Source organism: Colobus angolensis, unplaced genomic scaffold, assembly GCF_000951035.1.
Source record: "Colobus angolensis palliatus isolate OR3802 unplaced genomic scaffold, Cang.pa_1.0 Scaffold280, whole genome shotgun sequence".
Classification (NCBI taxonomy): domain Eukaryota; kingdom Metazoa; phylum Chordata; class Mammalia; order Primates; family Cercopithecidae; genus Colobus; species Colobus angolensis.
This window is the reverse complement of record NW_012116044.1, coordinates 2,010,593-2,025,905: the sequence shown is the minus strand read 5'-3', so window position 1 is coordinate 2,025,905 and position 15,313 is coordinate 2,010,593. Positions and strand designations below refer to the sequence as shown.

At 38.5% G+C, this 15,313-nt stretch overlaps 1 protein-coding gene across 1 annotated transcript in view; it reads right to left on the bottom strand.

The window, feature by feature from the left end:
* Positions 1-8,462: 8,462 nt before the first annotated feature.
* SPATA5 (spermatogenesis associated 5) overlaps positions 8,463-15,313 on the bottom strand; it is a 377,786-nt gene continuing 370,935 nt past the window's right edge. The window contains exon 16 of the mRNA XM_011948623.1: positions 8,463-8,853. Coding sequence (XP_011804013.1) covers positions 8,677-8,853 — 177 coding nt within the window. The 3' untranslated portion in view covers positions 8,463-8,676. The remainder of the gene's footprint in view (positions 8,854-15,313) is intronic.

Here is a 15,313-nt window from a genome sequence, read left to right as displayed (position 1 = left end):
TGCAGAAGCCTTTTAGTTTACTTAAGTCCCATATGTCTATTTTTGTTTTTGTTGCTTGTGCTTTTGAGGTCTTAGTCATGAATTCTTTGCCTAGACCAATGTCTAGCAAATTTCCCTAGGTTTTCTTCTGGTATTTTTACAGTATCAGGTCTTACATTTAAGTTTGTGACCCATCTTGAGTTGGTTTTTGTATATGGTGAGAGGTAGGGGTCCAATTTCATTCTTCCACATACGGCAATCCAATTTTCCCAGCACCATTTATTGAAAAGGGTGTCCTTTCTCCAGTGTATGTTTTTGTCAGCTTTGTCAAAGATTGTTGGCTTTATCAAAGATATGTGGCTTTCTGAGTTCTCTATTCTGTTCCATTGATCTGTTTTTATACCAATACTATGCTGTTTTGGTTACTATGTCCTTGTAGTATAGTTTGAGGTCAGATAATGTGATGCCAGCAGCTTTGTTCTTTTTGCTTAAGATTGCTTTGGCTATTGGGGCTCCTTTTTGGTTACATATGAATTTTAAGATTGTTCTAATTCTGTGAAAAATGATGTTGGCATTTTGATAGGGATTGCACTGTGTCTGTAGATTGCTTTGGGCAGTATGGTCATTTTCACAATATTAATTCTTCCAGTCTATGAATATGGCATTTTCCCCATCTGTTTGTATCATCTATGATTTCTTTCATCAGTGTTTTGTAGTTTTTCTTGTGGAGATTTTTCACCTTCTTAGTTAAGTATCTTCCTAGATATTTTACTTTTTCTTTGTAGCTATTGTGAATGGGATTGTGTTCTCGATTTGATTCTCAGCTTGATTGTCATTGGTATATCAAAATGCTACAGATGTTTTTGTTATCTTTTAAAAAGCAATCTAGAAAGTGTAGTAATTTTCAATTTCTGCTGTAACATACCACAAATTAGTGGATTAAAACACACATGTATTATCTCACAGTTCTGGAGGTCAGAAGTCTGAAATGAGTCTATAAAATGGGCCTGAAATCAAGATGTTGGTAGAGCTGTGTTTTAGAAGCATTAGGGAAGAATCCCTTTCCTAGACTTTTCCAGCTTCCAGAGGCCACCTGCTTTCTTTGGCTTGTGGACACTTTCTCCATCCTCAAATCCAGCTGTGGAGCATCTTCAAATCTCTCTCTCTGACCTTTGCTTCATTGACTGATTCTCTTGCCTCCATCCTTCCCTCATAAGGATCCTTGTGACTACACTGGGTCTACTAGAAAAATTAAGGTGAATCTCCTATCAAGATCCTTAATGTAATCACATCTGCAAAGTTCCTTTTGCCATCTGAAGGCTACATAACAAACACATGCATAGGTTCTGAGGATTAGGACATGGACATACTTGGAGGATCATTCTGTCGAACATGAAAAAGAATGATTTGTTTTGTTTCAGAGTTTGTTTTTCAAAGAATGAGCTGTTGGACTGACCACTTCTACTGTTTTCTAATTTATTGATTTCAGCTTTTACATTTTTTTGAGGTTAATTGTGTAGTTTTTTAAAAAATGTAAGTTTTTAGTAGAATGCTTAATTCAGTTAATCTTATTCTATTAAGGAAAGCGTTCAGGTGTACAAATTATCCTGTGTAGAATGTTAATTGTGGCCCATAGATTTTAACATACAGTACTTTCATTATTATTTTTCTAGATATTCTCCAATTTTGATTTCGATTTCTTCTTTAAGGAATCACTTAAAAATTAATTTTGAGCTTTTAATTGGTTGATTTTTGTTGTAATTGTTGTTTCTACATTACTTTAGTTTTATGTCATGGTAGTTATAAAGTACATTCTGCACCATATCTACTTTAGCAAATACATTGTTATATACGTGTGTGCATGTACCCTATAGTTATATGTATCATGAGTATAAAATGATGTGCATTCTCTATTTGCAGAGTTTAAACATATTTGTTATTAGTATTCAGATCCACTGTATCTTGGAGATAATGTCTATACTAGGTCATAACTTTTTCTTTTTTATAGCAGCATAATGTTCCATTATATGGATGTACCATACTTTATTTACATAGCCCTTATGGATAATTGAATTGTGTCAAATATTTTAACAAAGCTGTAATGAAAAATTTTTATACATACCATTTTTGTAACTGTGGAAGTATATCTGAATGATAAATGGTTTGATGTGGAACTTCTGAATCAAAGGCTACATTAGAGTACTATTTTTCTTCTTAATCCTTTTCCTTTGCTGTTAATTCTCTTTAAATCTGACTCAATTATTTTATCTTCTGAATCACATCATCCATGTTTTCTTAACTTTTTTTGAGACTTCAAAGCCATTGTATTCTAAACTTTTTTCCTCTTTCCTCAGAAATGTTCCTTCTTCCAAATGTACCCCAGCTTTCTTTTGATGTTTTGTTTCTCTCCTCCTCCCAACCTTCCTCCTCACCCCACATTTTTGGCATAGTTCCTCTGCTATTTTCATTTGGGATATTTCACTTTGTGATTATCCATTGCCCCAAAATAATTTGCATTCAGTATCTTTAATTCTCCTATTTGCTTGTTGCAATTTTCATTATTGTGTATAATTATGTTGGGTGCAAGTAATATTTAAATGGCTGTGGGTGTATGATAAAATATTTGAATGTATTATTACATGTCAATTTCCTTTGCATTTAACTGTATTTCATCAATTTTTATTATACATATTGTTCACATTTTAATGTTTCTGGAATCAGGATGTAATACTACTAACATGCAAATCAATATTATAGTACTTTATCTTTTTTCTAGAAAAAGATGTTTTTAAATAGTGAGGCTTACAATTGATGGTGTATTGAAACCAAGTAAACAAGGTATTTCCTATCACACTGAATGTGTTGTCAAGCACAGTACACGTAAAACTTCCTAGATCCTTTTTAAGTTGGTCCAAAATTGAAATCTGTAATATGTGTTATATTTGTTCCCTATTTTAAGCATAGATGAATTCTCTATTTTTGTTTTTAATTTTCATATCCTTGGGTTTTGCTGCGTGTGGGTGTGACACTTAACTATCTTTCCAGAAATGTTTATCACTAAATCCTGAAAAAGGAACCATCCTTCCAGAAATGTTTATCACTAAATCCTGAAAGAGGAGTCTACAAATTTCCATATGATTTTGTAGGACTCTCAAACCCTGTAACATCTCTTTCTGCTAAAATTTGTTGGAGTAAGGGGTGTATTTGATAAAGACATTAGGTAAAAGGTCTATGTATGCACACAACTGTTACAATGAAAATCCAAGGAAGAAAGGTAATTTTGTAACATTAGAATTTCTATGTGGACCACATTTGGAAACCAGTGTTAATTTAATCCATACATAATATCAAAGGATGCTTTGGTGTGTGCTCATCATCAAAGGAAGCATTCAGGAAAACATGACACAATAAGCCAAGACTCTAATAACCTCACATTCTGGAACTTCAGTAAAAACAGACCAGTACAACACTTTTATTCTATCTTTACAGCAAGTTTTTCTGTAACCTTCTGATTAGGCTAAATTAAACATATGTTCAAGTTTGGTTCTATAAATTAAATCATTCTTTTATAAATGCAAAATCTATATATTATTTTTAAAACCTGTTTTACACATTAGAAATAAGACAGAACTAAATATTTATCAAGCTAAGTTAGGATAGTTTCTTGGCCATGAAGAAATAAGTTAGAAGCCACTCTAAGTTTTGTTGTAAGAAGAAAAATTGTACTATTCAAACTAAAATCTCCTGGAACACTGAAAAGACATGTCAATGTGAATATCCCTGATATCCGAAAGAATCTGGATCAAAGGCAAACTTTCGACCAAACAGATGCCAAAAAGTAAATTGTCTTCCTAAGACAGGAAGCTGGCCATTTTCTTTCCTTGCTGAACTTAAATTTTCTGTGAACTACATACCATGTATTCTATCATACACAAACCTAAATAATAGGATCATATACTGTTTTACTTTTTTTTTTTTTCAAGAGATAGGATCTCACTACATTGACCAGGCTGGATTCAAACGCCTGAGCTCAAGTGATCCTCTCACCTCAACCCCCTGAGTAGCTGGGACTACTGGCGTGTGCCACCATGCCCAGCTTTCACACACTCTTGTAAATACATAAACATGAGACTCTGGGATTAGAAGTAAAACCTTCATAGAGATGAAGCTGAGGTGAACTGTTATTAGTGACACCTGACCTGCTCTCTTGTGTGACTCAGATTTTTACCAGTTCTTTTGTAAAAAGGGAACAAGCTTCAAATAGAAGAATTGCATGCCTTTTCAATGGTAATAATGGGCTACGTGGAGATATAAATAACTGGCTTATGAGACACTAAAGATATAATATTCTAAAATCTTTAAAAATTCGTAACTTCCAATTCCTTTGCAGGGTACAGTGCTATGGAAATAGATGTCTTACTCCCAGACATAATGTCTCCCATCCTGTCAGGTAATGAGAGTGTCATCTAGACATTACTTTCAGCAACAAATTTCTCTCGATTTGTTTCCTAGGTCCTAAAAGCCTGATCTCTTATTTGCCTTCTTGCATTTTATTCCATTGTACCCAGTACTCCTGATTTTCCAGAAACATGGGGTTGTGGGCACTGTGGATTGCATTGTAAATTCATGGAACTGAGTTAAATGATATGATTGTATTGGTTTAAGGCCCATCTTTAAAAAATTATCATGAAATATTTAGGTACACAAAAAGTACAGACTATATTAAATCAGCACCTATATTCCCATCGTCCACCTTAAGATATGAAACATTACTGACACAATTGAAGAAGCTTGACTTTTCTCCCCTAAGGAAATTCTTCGCCAGTATTTGGTGCTTTTCATTTATTCTTCCACTATATATGCCCCCATAAACATATATTTTTCATGCTTCAAATTTTAAACATCATATTCTTCTAAAACATTATTCTTTGTTCTTCTGTTTCATCCCTATTTCATATGTAGCTCCAAATTTTTTTATTGCCACAGTATTCCACTGTATGACTAACATATGAATCTATTATTGATGGATATTTAGATTGTTTCCAGGTTCTTACTACTTAAAAATAATGGTGCCATGAACTTTCCCGTTTGCTATCTCACTGCACCAATGTGAGACTTGCTCTGGGATATGCACCTAGGAGAACTGTTAGATTGTAGGGTCTTCAACATTGCTGGATAGCTAGTTGTCTTCCAAAGTGGTTGCACCAATCTATGCTCCCGTCAGCAGATCTGAGGCCCCACTGCTTCACGTCCTGTGAGATTACAAGCCCTTGGTAAGCCGGGCATTAGCTTTTGGAATCCTGTGAGATGAGGATACATTCCTCTAACTAGTGCAAGTGCTAGTTACCTCCAGGGCATTTGTAGGTTGGCTCCAAATTTTTAAGTTAATTTGTAGGTTTTGAGGTTTCATGAATTTGACGGCAGTGTGAATTCAAATCTGGAAGCCGTGGGCAGGTAAGTTCATAGCCAGAATTCTCAGAGAGGCCTCTTTTTTTTTCTTTTTGAGATGGAGTCTCCTTCTGTCGCCCAGGCTGGAGTGCAGTGGCAAGATCTCAGCTCACTGCAAAGTCCGCCTCCCGAGTTCACGCCATTCTCCTGCCTCAGCCTCCAGAGTAGCTGAGACTACAGGCACCCGCCACCATGCCCGGTTAATTTTTTGAATTTTTAGTAGAGATGGGGTTTCACCATGTTAGCCAGGATGGTCTTGATCTCCTGACCTCATGATCCACCCGCCTTGGCCTCCCAAAGTGCTGGGATTACAGGCATGAGCCACCATGCCCGGCCTCGAGAGGCCTCTTTTTAAAAATGTTTTAAAAATCAAAAGCACAGGCCAAGTCAGAAAGGCTCCTTGTGGTCTTCCTGGCCAGCAGGAGATTTTTCTTTTCTTTTCTACCCTTGTGCTGAGAGTGTTGGTTATTAAAGAGCTTGAGCGTTATGTGCAGAGCTCAGTTGTAACTTCATGTTATTTGGGCTGAGGGCTTTGAGTGGCCATTAATATCTAAACTTGTTGATTGAGACTGCTACCCTCCTCCCCACCACCCAGCCTCCTGCCAAAGGGTCATTTCAAGCTTCTGGTTTTTATTTTATTGGGAATGAGATTTCTTTCATTTTCTTGTTTAGGCCCTGAGGGATAAGTTTTCCTCTTATTTTCTTATGCCCTTAGCCATATATTTAATAGGGAAGAAGGTAAGGTCCTCTCTCTTTTCATGATTTTCTATGTAAATAACAACTAAAGGGAACACAGAGCATACAAGTTTTGAGGTTGTATTTATTTCGATATGGAAGTCTTATTTTCCAGATCCGCAGCATCCAAGAGAAGTTTCTGAATGATGGGAATGTTTTCTACTCTCTCCAGTGAGGCAGACCCTTGCCATATGTGGCTACTAAGCATTTGAAATGTGGCTGATACGTCTGATAAACTAGTTCATAAATATTATTTAATTTTAATTAATTTAATTAAAATGGTCAGATATAATTAATGGTTATTGTATTTGACAACACAGTTTTAAATGGTAATATTCTTTGACCCCTGGGTGGGTTTACGTACTGGTAAACCAGTGTTGTCTTGAAAATCTGGTATTTTTGAGGATGTAAATATATTTGAGAATGAAATATCTGAGATGTGACTTCAGAATATATGTCACCACAGGCTGGGCATGGTGGCTTACACCTGTAATCTCAGCACTTTGGGAAGCTGAGGCAGGAGGTTCACCCGCGGCCAGGAGTTGGAGACCAGCCTGGGCAACACAGCAAGACTCTCTCTCTGTTTTAAAAAAAAAAAAATTAGCCAGACATGGTGGTGTGCACCTGTTTTCCTAGCTACTCAGGAGGCTGAGTCAGGAGGATCACTTGAACTCCAGGAGTTTGAAGCTGTAGTGAGCTATGACCGTGCCACTGCATTCCAGCCTGGGTGACAGAACAAGACCCTGTCTCTAAACAAACAAACAAACAAACAAACAACAAGGAACATATGCCACTACAAAACTGTATAGCCCATTATTTTGATAATCAGATATTTCTTGTCTGATTTGTCTTTCTGGGAATTTTCAAAGATCTACAGTGATCAAGTTTAAGTGCACATTCTTCCCATTGCCAGTTTCTGATCTGAAGTCAGAGAATCACTTTCTGAAAGCTTTTTCAAGAGTATTTATGAAGTAATAAAGTGTGAAGAAATCCTGAAGATAAACAATAAGAAGCATAAATATACATATTTAGAATGCAACTTAATATGCTTAAGAGTACACTTTGGCAGCTGGGTGCGGTGGCTCATGCCTGTAATCCCAGCACTTTGGGAGGCTGAGGTGGGCGGATCACGAGGTCAGGAGATCGAGATCATCCTGGTTAACATGGTGAAACCCCTTCTCTACTAAAAATACAAAATAAAAATAAAAATAAAAATTAGCCAGGCATAGTGGCGGGCACCTGTAGTCCCAGCTACTCGGGAGGCTGAGGCAGGAGAATGGCGTAAGTAAACCCAGGAGACAGAGCTTGCAGTGAGCCTAGATCGCCTAGATCACGCCACTGCACTCCAGCCTGGGCGACAGGGCAGCGAGACTCCCGTCGCAAAAAAAAAAAGTACAATTTGGTCTATCTTTGAACTAAAAAGTTTACTGGTACTCTGAAAATATGTATAGGTAAAAACATGAGTGCTTCATATGATTTATTAATAGCATTTTATTAAAAAGAAAAATAACCTGACCAGGTGCGGTGGCTCACGCCTATAATACCAGTACTTTGGGAGGCTGAGGTGGGTGGATCACCTGAGGCCAGCAGTTCGAGACCAGCCTGGCGAACATGGTGAAATGCTGTCTCTACTAAAAATACAAAAATTAGCTGCGTGTGGTGGTGCATGCCTGTAATCTCAGCTACTCAGGAGGTTGAGGCAGGAGAACTGCTTGAACTCAGGAGGTGGAGGTTGCAGTGAGCTGAGATCATGCCACTGCACTCCAGCTTAGGTGACAGAGACTCTGTCTCAAAAACAAACAAACAAACAAACAAAAAACAAGACAAAACAACAACAAAAAAACCCCAAGCCTACTGCTCTAGGCTTAGAGTGGGCTTACACTTACATTTTGTTTTCTAACTTTCAAAGGGCATTATATTATACAAAATATCTCTCAAAAAAATTTTTTGGCCATAGGTAGAGATTAAGAAGGCTAAAGCAAAAATGCGTCTATGAATTTTAATAACACATATATGCATATTTGAAAACAAGGCCACATAAGCCTGGCTGGCACATTGGGCCAAATTACTGACTGGCCTTCAAAAATAATGATTAAGAAAAATTTATCCGCATACATTTTTTTATATCCCTGTATAAAATTGATGCCAACACGTTTGGCATTTTAGAAAGACGACACTCAAAAACAGATTTTTAGAAAGACACTCAAACAGATTCTGGAAAAAGAAATCGCTTCATGGGATGAACAGGCTAGGTCACAAATGAAAACGCTAAACATTTGATTTTTAAACCGCACCACAAATTTCCAGATAAAACTGATTGAAACTTATGCTCAGAGATATTGTCACTGTACTTAATGAGTTGAAAATCTATAAGAACCAAAGCCCCTAAATTCTACTGAATATACTTCAAACATTTTGCCTAGTAAAAAATTTTTTTAACACTCTCAAAAAATTTTAAAAAGAAACAGATTTTCTCTGGAAAGGATTTTCATCATTTTGAATATATATATTTTCTCAGAGTGTGTGCAGCCCACTCTTCTCTTGATAATCTTCATAAAAACGTCTCAATGACTCAGGAATTCTAGGTGTCACAGTGCTCAAGGCCTGAGTGAAATGTCTTTTCATGATGAGATTGGCTTGAATGTCTTCTTCCAGAGCCAGAAGAGCTGCCTCTCTGCAGACGGCTACAATCTGAATTTTTAAAAAATAAGTAAATAAAAGGAGGTAGAAAACAATCAATACTCTTTTAGAAACATAATATTTCAAATATTCATCTGCGTTAACGTCTACAACTAAATGCCCATTGCTAAAATTTATCTGCAAGAATTAGTCCACTCAAGTTTTCAAAAAGATAAAAGGTAATCATATACAGAGCATTCTGTTCTTTCCTTCATCCCAAAGCAATGTATTAAGTACTCAGAACCAGGAGTGCCAAAAGATATCTAAGAAGTGGCATTTGCTTTTAAGGGCATTTGCTCTTAACTGTAAGGGTAGGTAGCTGTGCACGCACATACTTTTAACACGGGATAGCAAAGGATGCATGTGTCTATGTGGTGGGGGGAGGCAGGAGCCAACGGTCAAGGGAGGGCAGAGCGGGGAGATAATTCTGATAGAGTGAGGCCCTGCTCATCAACACACCGTGTCATAGCAGTTTCCACATTCCTTTTAACCTTTGATGTATTACCCACATGTAAAAGCATTTCTTTATGCGTATCTCTTTAATGAGTTCTTAAATCTCAGGAATATCAGATAGGGTTGCCAACATTTACTTTGGAGAGCTGCATTAGAACAGAGAAGTGAATGCTGTTTACTCAGCCAGGAAAGCTGGAAGAATTGAAAAGAATCTGGGGAGGGGGCGGAATGGATGCAGAGGGAGGAGGGAGAAGGCAGTAGGAAAACGGAAGGGGAGGAAGGTTCAAGAATCCTGAAATGTGTTTTTAAGCTTTCTGGACTTCAGACAGCGGAAGCAGGCTGATGCCAGTGTCATTCTAAAGACACATTATGGTAGTGAAAAGAGCTTGGGGGATGAAAAGAGATATTGTGATTTTCAGGGCAATAGGGAAAACAGTGATTGATATTGACTGCGCCCTTATATCGGTAAATGAAAGGGCCAGCTGAAACACATTTGTCCAGCCATTCAGCATATTTTCTCTGTTTGTTCACTCACTGAAAAGAGTTCCTCTGCTTATGCTAGGCTAATGGCTGCCAAAGCAGTTTAGTAGCTTTTTAGGGGATTTAGCAGCATGTTTAGGGAGCTTTCAAAAACATGCATAGATTTAGATGGCTTTGTCAAATTACCACAATGTAACTATTAGTTCTGGGCTTCATTAATGAGCACTGAAGTTAACTATAGTGGTTATGCATGTTAATGTTTTTCTGAAAAAAGAGAGTGGCTATCATCTTGTTGAAGGAAAAAACAAAACTTTAAGGGATTAGTAAAACCACTTTATCACATGTTCTGGTGCAAAAAGAGCTCTTTTGAAAACAAGAATGTGATAATTAATAAGCACAGTAAAAGCCTGTGAAATGCCCAGCATGGTAAACTGGCTATTCGATGGTTCCACTGTGTTCTAAGGGGATCTCTACAAAGGGAGGTGAAGGGACCAAGTGGGAAGAGTCCCCTCCCACACCCCTCTGAGCAGCACTTCTTTCATCTGGACAAGAATTTGAAGCAATGGTTGCAAGACTAAAAAGTCTGAAGAATCACTGGAAGAGGCAAAGAGCACTACATTTCCTGCCAGGTGGCAGAGCTCTCTTTCTCTCTCCTGCATACCTCCCACAACCTCATAGCTGAGACTCCCTCAGAGAATACAGAGCCTGGCACATAATGGTTGGAAACATTTATTGAGCACCTACTATGTGAGTGCACAAATACTAATTATTGTACTAATTCATTTGCTATATGACTGATGTCTCCGTTTTTGCACAGCTGTGGTCTTGCTAATAGGAGTATGTGTAAAGTCTGATAGAAACACATCCAATAGAGTGGTCAGATGAGCATGTGTACCATGGTGGCTGGGGTGGGGCATGGAACAAGAAGGGGGTTGAGAAAAAGAGAGGTAACCAAAAGACGCCTGGAACCTCTCAAAGTTTCTGGGTTTTGGTTCACATGGCCAGATGGGTGGTTTGCCCCGCTGGCATATCCGAGGAAGGGAACCAATTGTCAGATAGGCTTCCGCTCTCAATACAAAGTAATCACACTGGCCGAAGAAGAAATGATTATACTCCTGTAATCACCAGAACCTCAGGAAGCCTAACATAGCATGGTAAATAAATGTAGGTAGTGGGAAGTGTTATATCATTAGGGCCTAGAAGGCTGTCCTTAGGGTCAGTTCCCCTGGGCAATTCCTCTTAGAAGATCCACTTCTTTCCTTCACATTTGCTTCTATAGATTTTTCTCTTTTTTGAGACAGAGTCTCATTCTGTCACCAGCCTGGAGTGCAGTGGTGCAATCTCGGCTTGCTGCAACCTCCACCTCCTGGGTTCAAGCGATTCTTCTGCCTCAGCCTCCTGAGTAGCTGGGACTACAGGTGCCCGCCACCACGACCGGGTAATTTTTGGTATTTTTAGTAGAGACAGGGTTACATCATATTAGCCAGGATGGTCTCGATCTCCTGACCTCGTGATCCGCCCGCCTCAGCCTCCCAAAGTGCTGGGATTACAGGCGTGAGCCACCACGCCCGGCCTGCTTCTATAGATTTTTCTATGAGCTATAAATTGTTGTTTTGTGGTAGCTTACACGGTAGTGACACAGCAGGTATTAGTGATCAGTTATGGTTAGAGAAGTAGTGAGCATTTGAAGGGTGGATGTTTGTAACTTGGGGCCTCTAGTATATGTCAACATTTGAGAAAAATTCCCCTACTATATTTAGTACTCCCCTGACTCTTAATAAACAATTCCATCTAGCTTGGAGAACTACGAAACTGTGAGATATAGAAAACTTGGACAGAGTTTTGACCAGATCACTAATGTTTGGATTAGATAGGGATGACCTAGAGAACTTTCGAGAGTTAATGAAAAGAGAAACATGGGTACTCAAGGACCACATATGAACGTGTCTTCCTCTGTGTAGAGGAAGGAGTGCAGCTGTCTGTATGTCCTAGGGTGGGAGAAACACTGCCTGAATTCAACACTTGCTTCAATAGACATTACTCTGTTTATTTTTATTTATATAGGATGCTCTGAAGAACTAGTCAATAAGGTCATCTTCTTCTGTCACTCTTACTTTCCTATCACATTTACTTAGCAATATACAGCCAGTAACTGAGGGAAATGTAAACAGGACACTACAAATAATTAGCCAGTCATTCTTTCATCAACCAACATCCAGTGAATAGCTACTCTGTGCGATAACTATATGAAGCCAGGTGGAAGATACAGGCATGTCTAAGACTTAGCACCTGTCTTCCCATGCTCACAAACCAGTAGTGGATGCACATAAGTTAAATGCCGTGTGTGCTATGGTATTAGAAGTACTGTCAGGGAGGCAAATGGAAAAGGGCTTTAGTGTGGAGAGAAGGAATAAACTACAGCTTTGGAAACCAAAATGTGAAGAACAGAACTGAGACATGCATACAGGTAAGGAAAAGGACTAGCGGGAATAAAATGAGCAGAAAAACAGCAAAGTGGGGAGACAGAAAACACGGATTACATTGAACTAGCCTCAGTAGACGGGAGAAATTTTTTTTTTAAATAATAATTCTACCATCAAATATAACTAAAATCAACAATGACAGTGTTTTCAAAGTCATGTGGGCCACAATGACAGTGAAAGCTAGTCAATGCCAGTCCTCTCTAAAGCTCTGAACCAAATCCACAAGCAGCTGATGCACAAGCAGCTGACAGAGTGCAACTCCTAAAAGTTCCTTTTGTTTTTATTTTTTCCTCATGAAAAGGCTTCTTAGTAGAAATTCCAAAAGCAAAAGCATTGACTGGATTATTGGTTCTTTTCTCCTACCCCAAATAAAATGGTAGATCTGGAAACAGATCAATTCTTAGGATGTCCATGATGGCTGGTTTCTATTTGCTCTAGGAGCCACTTACTGTGGCCTGAGTTCCAAGATACGACATAACACCTCCCAAGAAAAGTGCAGCTCTCCTGCTCTTCTCATGGCCCATGCCAGCATTTCCCTTAAGACATCAGTGTCTGTTCAGGAGAAGTATTCCATGGTCAAATAAGTTTTGGGCAACACTATACAGGTTGAATATTCCTTATCTGAAATGCCTGGGGCCAGACATGTTACATATTTTGGAATATCTGCATTTTACCTATTGGTTGAACATTTGTAATCTGAAAATCTGAAATCCAAAATGCTCCAATGAGCATTTCTTTTGTGTGTTATGTTGGTACTTAAAAGTTGTTAATTTTGGAGCATTGTGGATTTCAGATTAGTGATACTTAACCTGTACATATTCTGTTCCCCATGGTGCACAATAGAATTTTAAAGGTTTTACAAAGGCTAGTAATGATGATCAGTTTGATTTTCTTTAAGCCAATGGAATGGTCTGAATGTTTTTCTCCAAAATTTATATGTTGAAACTTAATCTCCAATGCTACTAGTATTAAGAAGTGAGGTCTTTGGGAGGTGATTAGGTTGTGAGGGTTCTGTGCTCACTGACAGAATTAGTACCCTTACAAAAGAAGCCTGATGGAGCTGGTTGGCTCCTTCCACCATGTGAGGACACAGCTAGAAGGTATGTCTATGAGGAACAGGCCCTCACCAGACACCAAATCTGCTGGCACCTTGATCTTGGACTTTCCAGTTTTCAGAAGTGTGAGCAATAAATTTGTATTATTTATAAATTGCCCATTCTAAGTTATTTTGTTATAGCAGCCAGAATGGACGATGACACTCATTGTTTCCCATAGAACTCTTCCCCTCCTATTTCTGGCAGAATATCTGTAAATGGTTTACCGGTGATCTTTGGCACACACTTTGGGAGATACCAAACAACTCACTCAGGGCACATTATGGCTCTTGCTTATTAGCACAGCTGTTTACTTTTGCTCTCCCCTATTCCAAAATAGGACAAGGAAGGGGGTGGAGGACAGAAAGACAAGGAATAAACATATTCTTTGTGTTTCTGAGAAGATGGGGAGAGGCCCGGGAGACAGAAGGAAGGCCAGTGTGTTTAATGGAGTCAAAGGGCAACACCAGCGGCAGCAGCCAAGGCACTTGTGCTCTGGATATGTAAATAGTCAAGGTATGTTTGCTGAACTGAATAGTTACTTAACTACAAGTACATTTTCAAAAAGATGTGTGCTATGTGCATCTTTCCCAGATTTGGCCAATCTACAGTATTTTTATTACTTATGTTTCATACAATCTAGATAAGCAGTCCCCAACCTTTTTAGCACCAGGGACTGGTTTCGTGGAAGACAGTTTTTCCATGGACAGGGGGTGGGGGAGTAGGGGTGGTTTCAGAATGAATTTGTTCCATCCCAGATCATCAGGCATTAGATTCTCATAAGGACTGCACAACCTAGGTCCCTCGCATGCACAGTTCACAATAGGGTTCCCACACCTATGAGGATCTAATGCCGCCATTGATCTGACAGGAGGTGGAGTTCAGATGATAATGCTCGCTTGCCCACTGCTCACCTCCTGCTGTGTAGCCTGGTTCCTAACATGCCATGGACTAGTACCGGTGCATGGCCTGGAGGTGGAAACCCCTGATCTAGATGTTGTCAGGTCTTCTTAAGTTCTTGGAATGAAGAGAAAGTAAATAACTAAAATTGTTTAATACTGTGATATATGTTCATCTCAAGCTATGTTTTCAGTTTGGAGCACTACCCTGCATTTAGTTCTTTCTGTAGAACTAATTTCTAACATTAATTAGAAATTCTAGCAAGAATACAACTATGCTTTTGTTATATTTGAGAGATGCTTTTTTAGGTATCAAAATATATCCCACAGGAACAGGAGCTTCTTTGTTATACTGTCATAGAAAATAAAACTGCATTGGAATTGAGCACGACTTCAGAAAATTTACAAACAGTGCAGTAACATATAGTCATGTGTTGCTCAACAACAGGGATATGTTCTGAGAAGTGCATTGTTAGGTGCTTTCATTGTTGTGTAGATAGTGTCCTTACACAAATCTAGATGGTAATAGCCCATTCCACACTAGGCTATAGGGTCTATCCTATTGCTCCTACACTACACACCTGTACAGCATGTTACTGAATACTGTAGGCGGGCAACTGTAACACAATGGTAAGTATTTGTGTATCTAAACACAGAAAAGGTACAGCAAAAATATAATATTGTAATCTTATGGGACCACCATCATGTGTTTGGTCCACTGTTGACTGAAATGTCATTATGTGGTGCATGACTGTAGATTGTTTTGGAGGATTAGAATGGAATCTTTGCTAAAATAAAATTATGCAAATGGTGATTTATTGTCTCACTTGATGAAACTAACCTAAGATTATGGGATTTTCCTTTCTGTGTTAAGCTTTGGAAAAGTGAGGTCTTTTCAGATAAATTTGCCAACATCTCTCTCTCTCTCTATTTGGGAATGAATACTACAGAAACTCAGGGGAAAAAACCCTTCAATTTAAACTAGGACCTTTCTCATTACTACCTATAAAGTTTATAGGAAAATCTAATGAGATAAGTGTGTGTGTGCGTGTGCGCGCGTGCA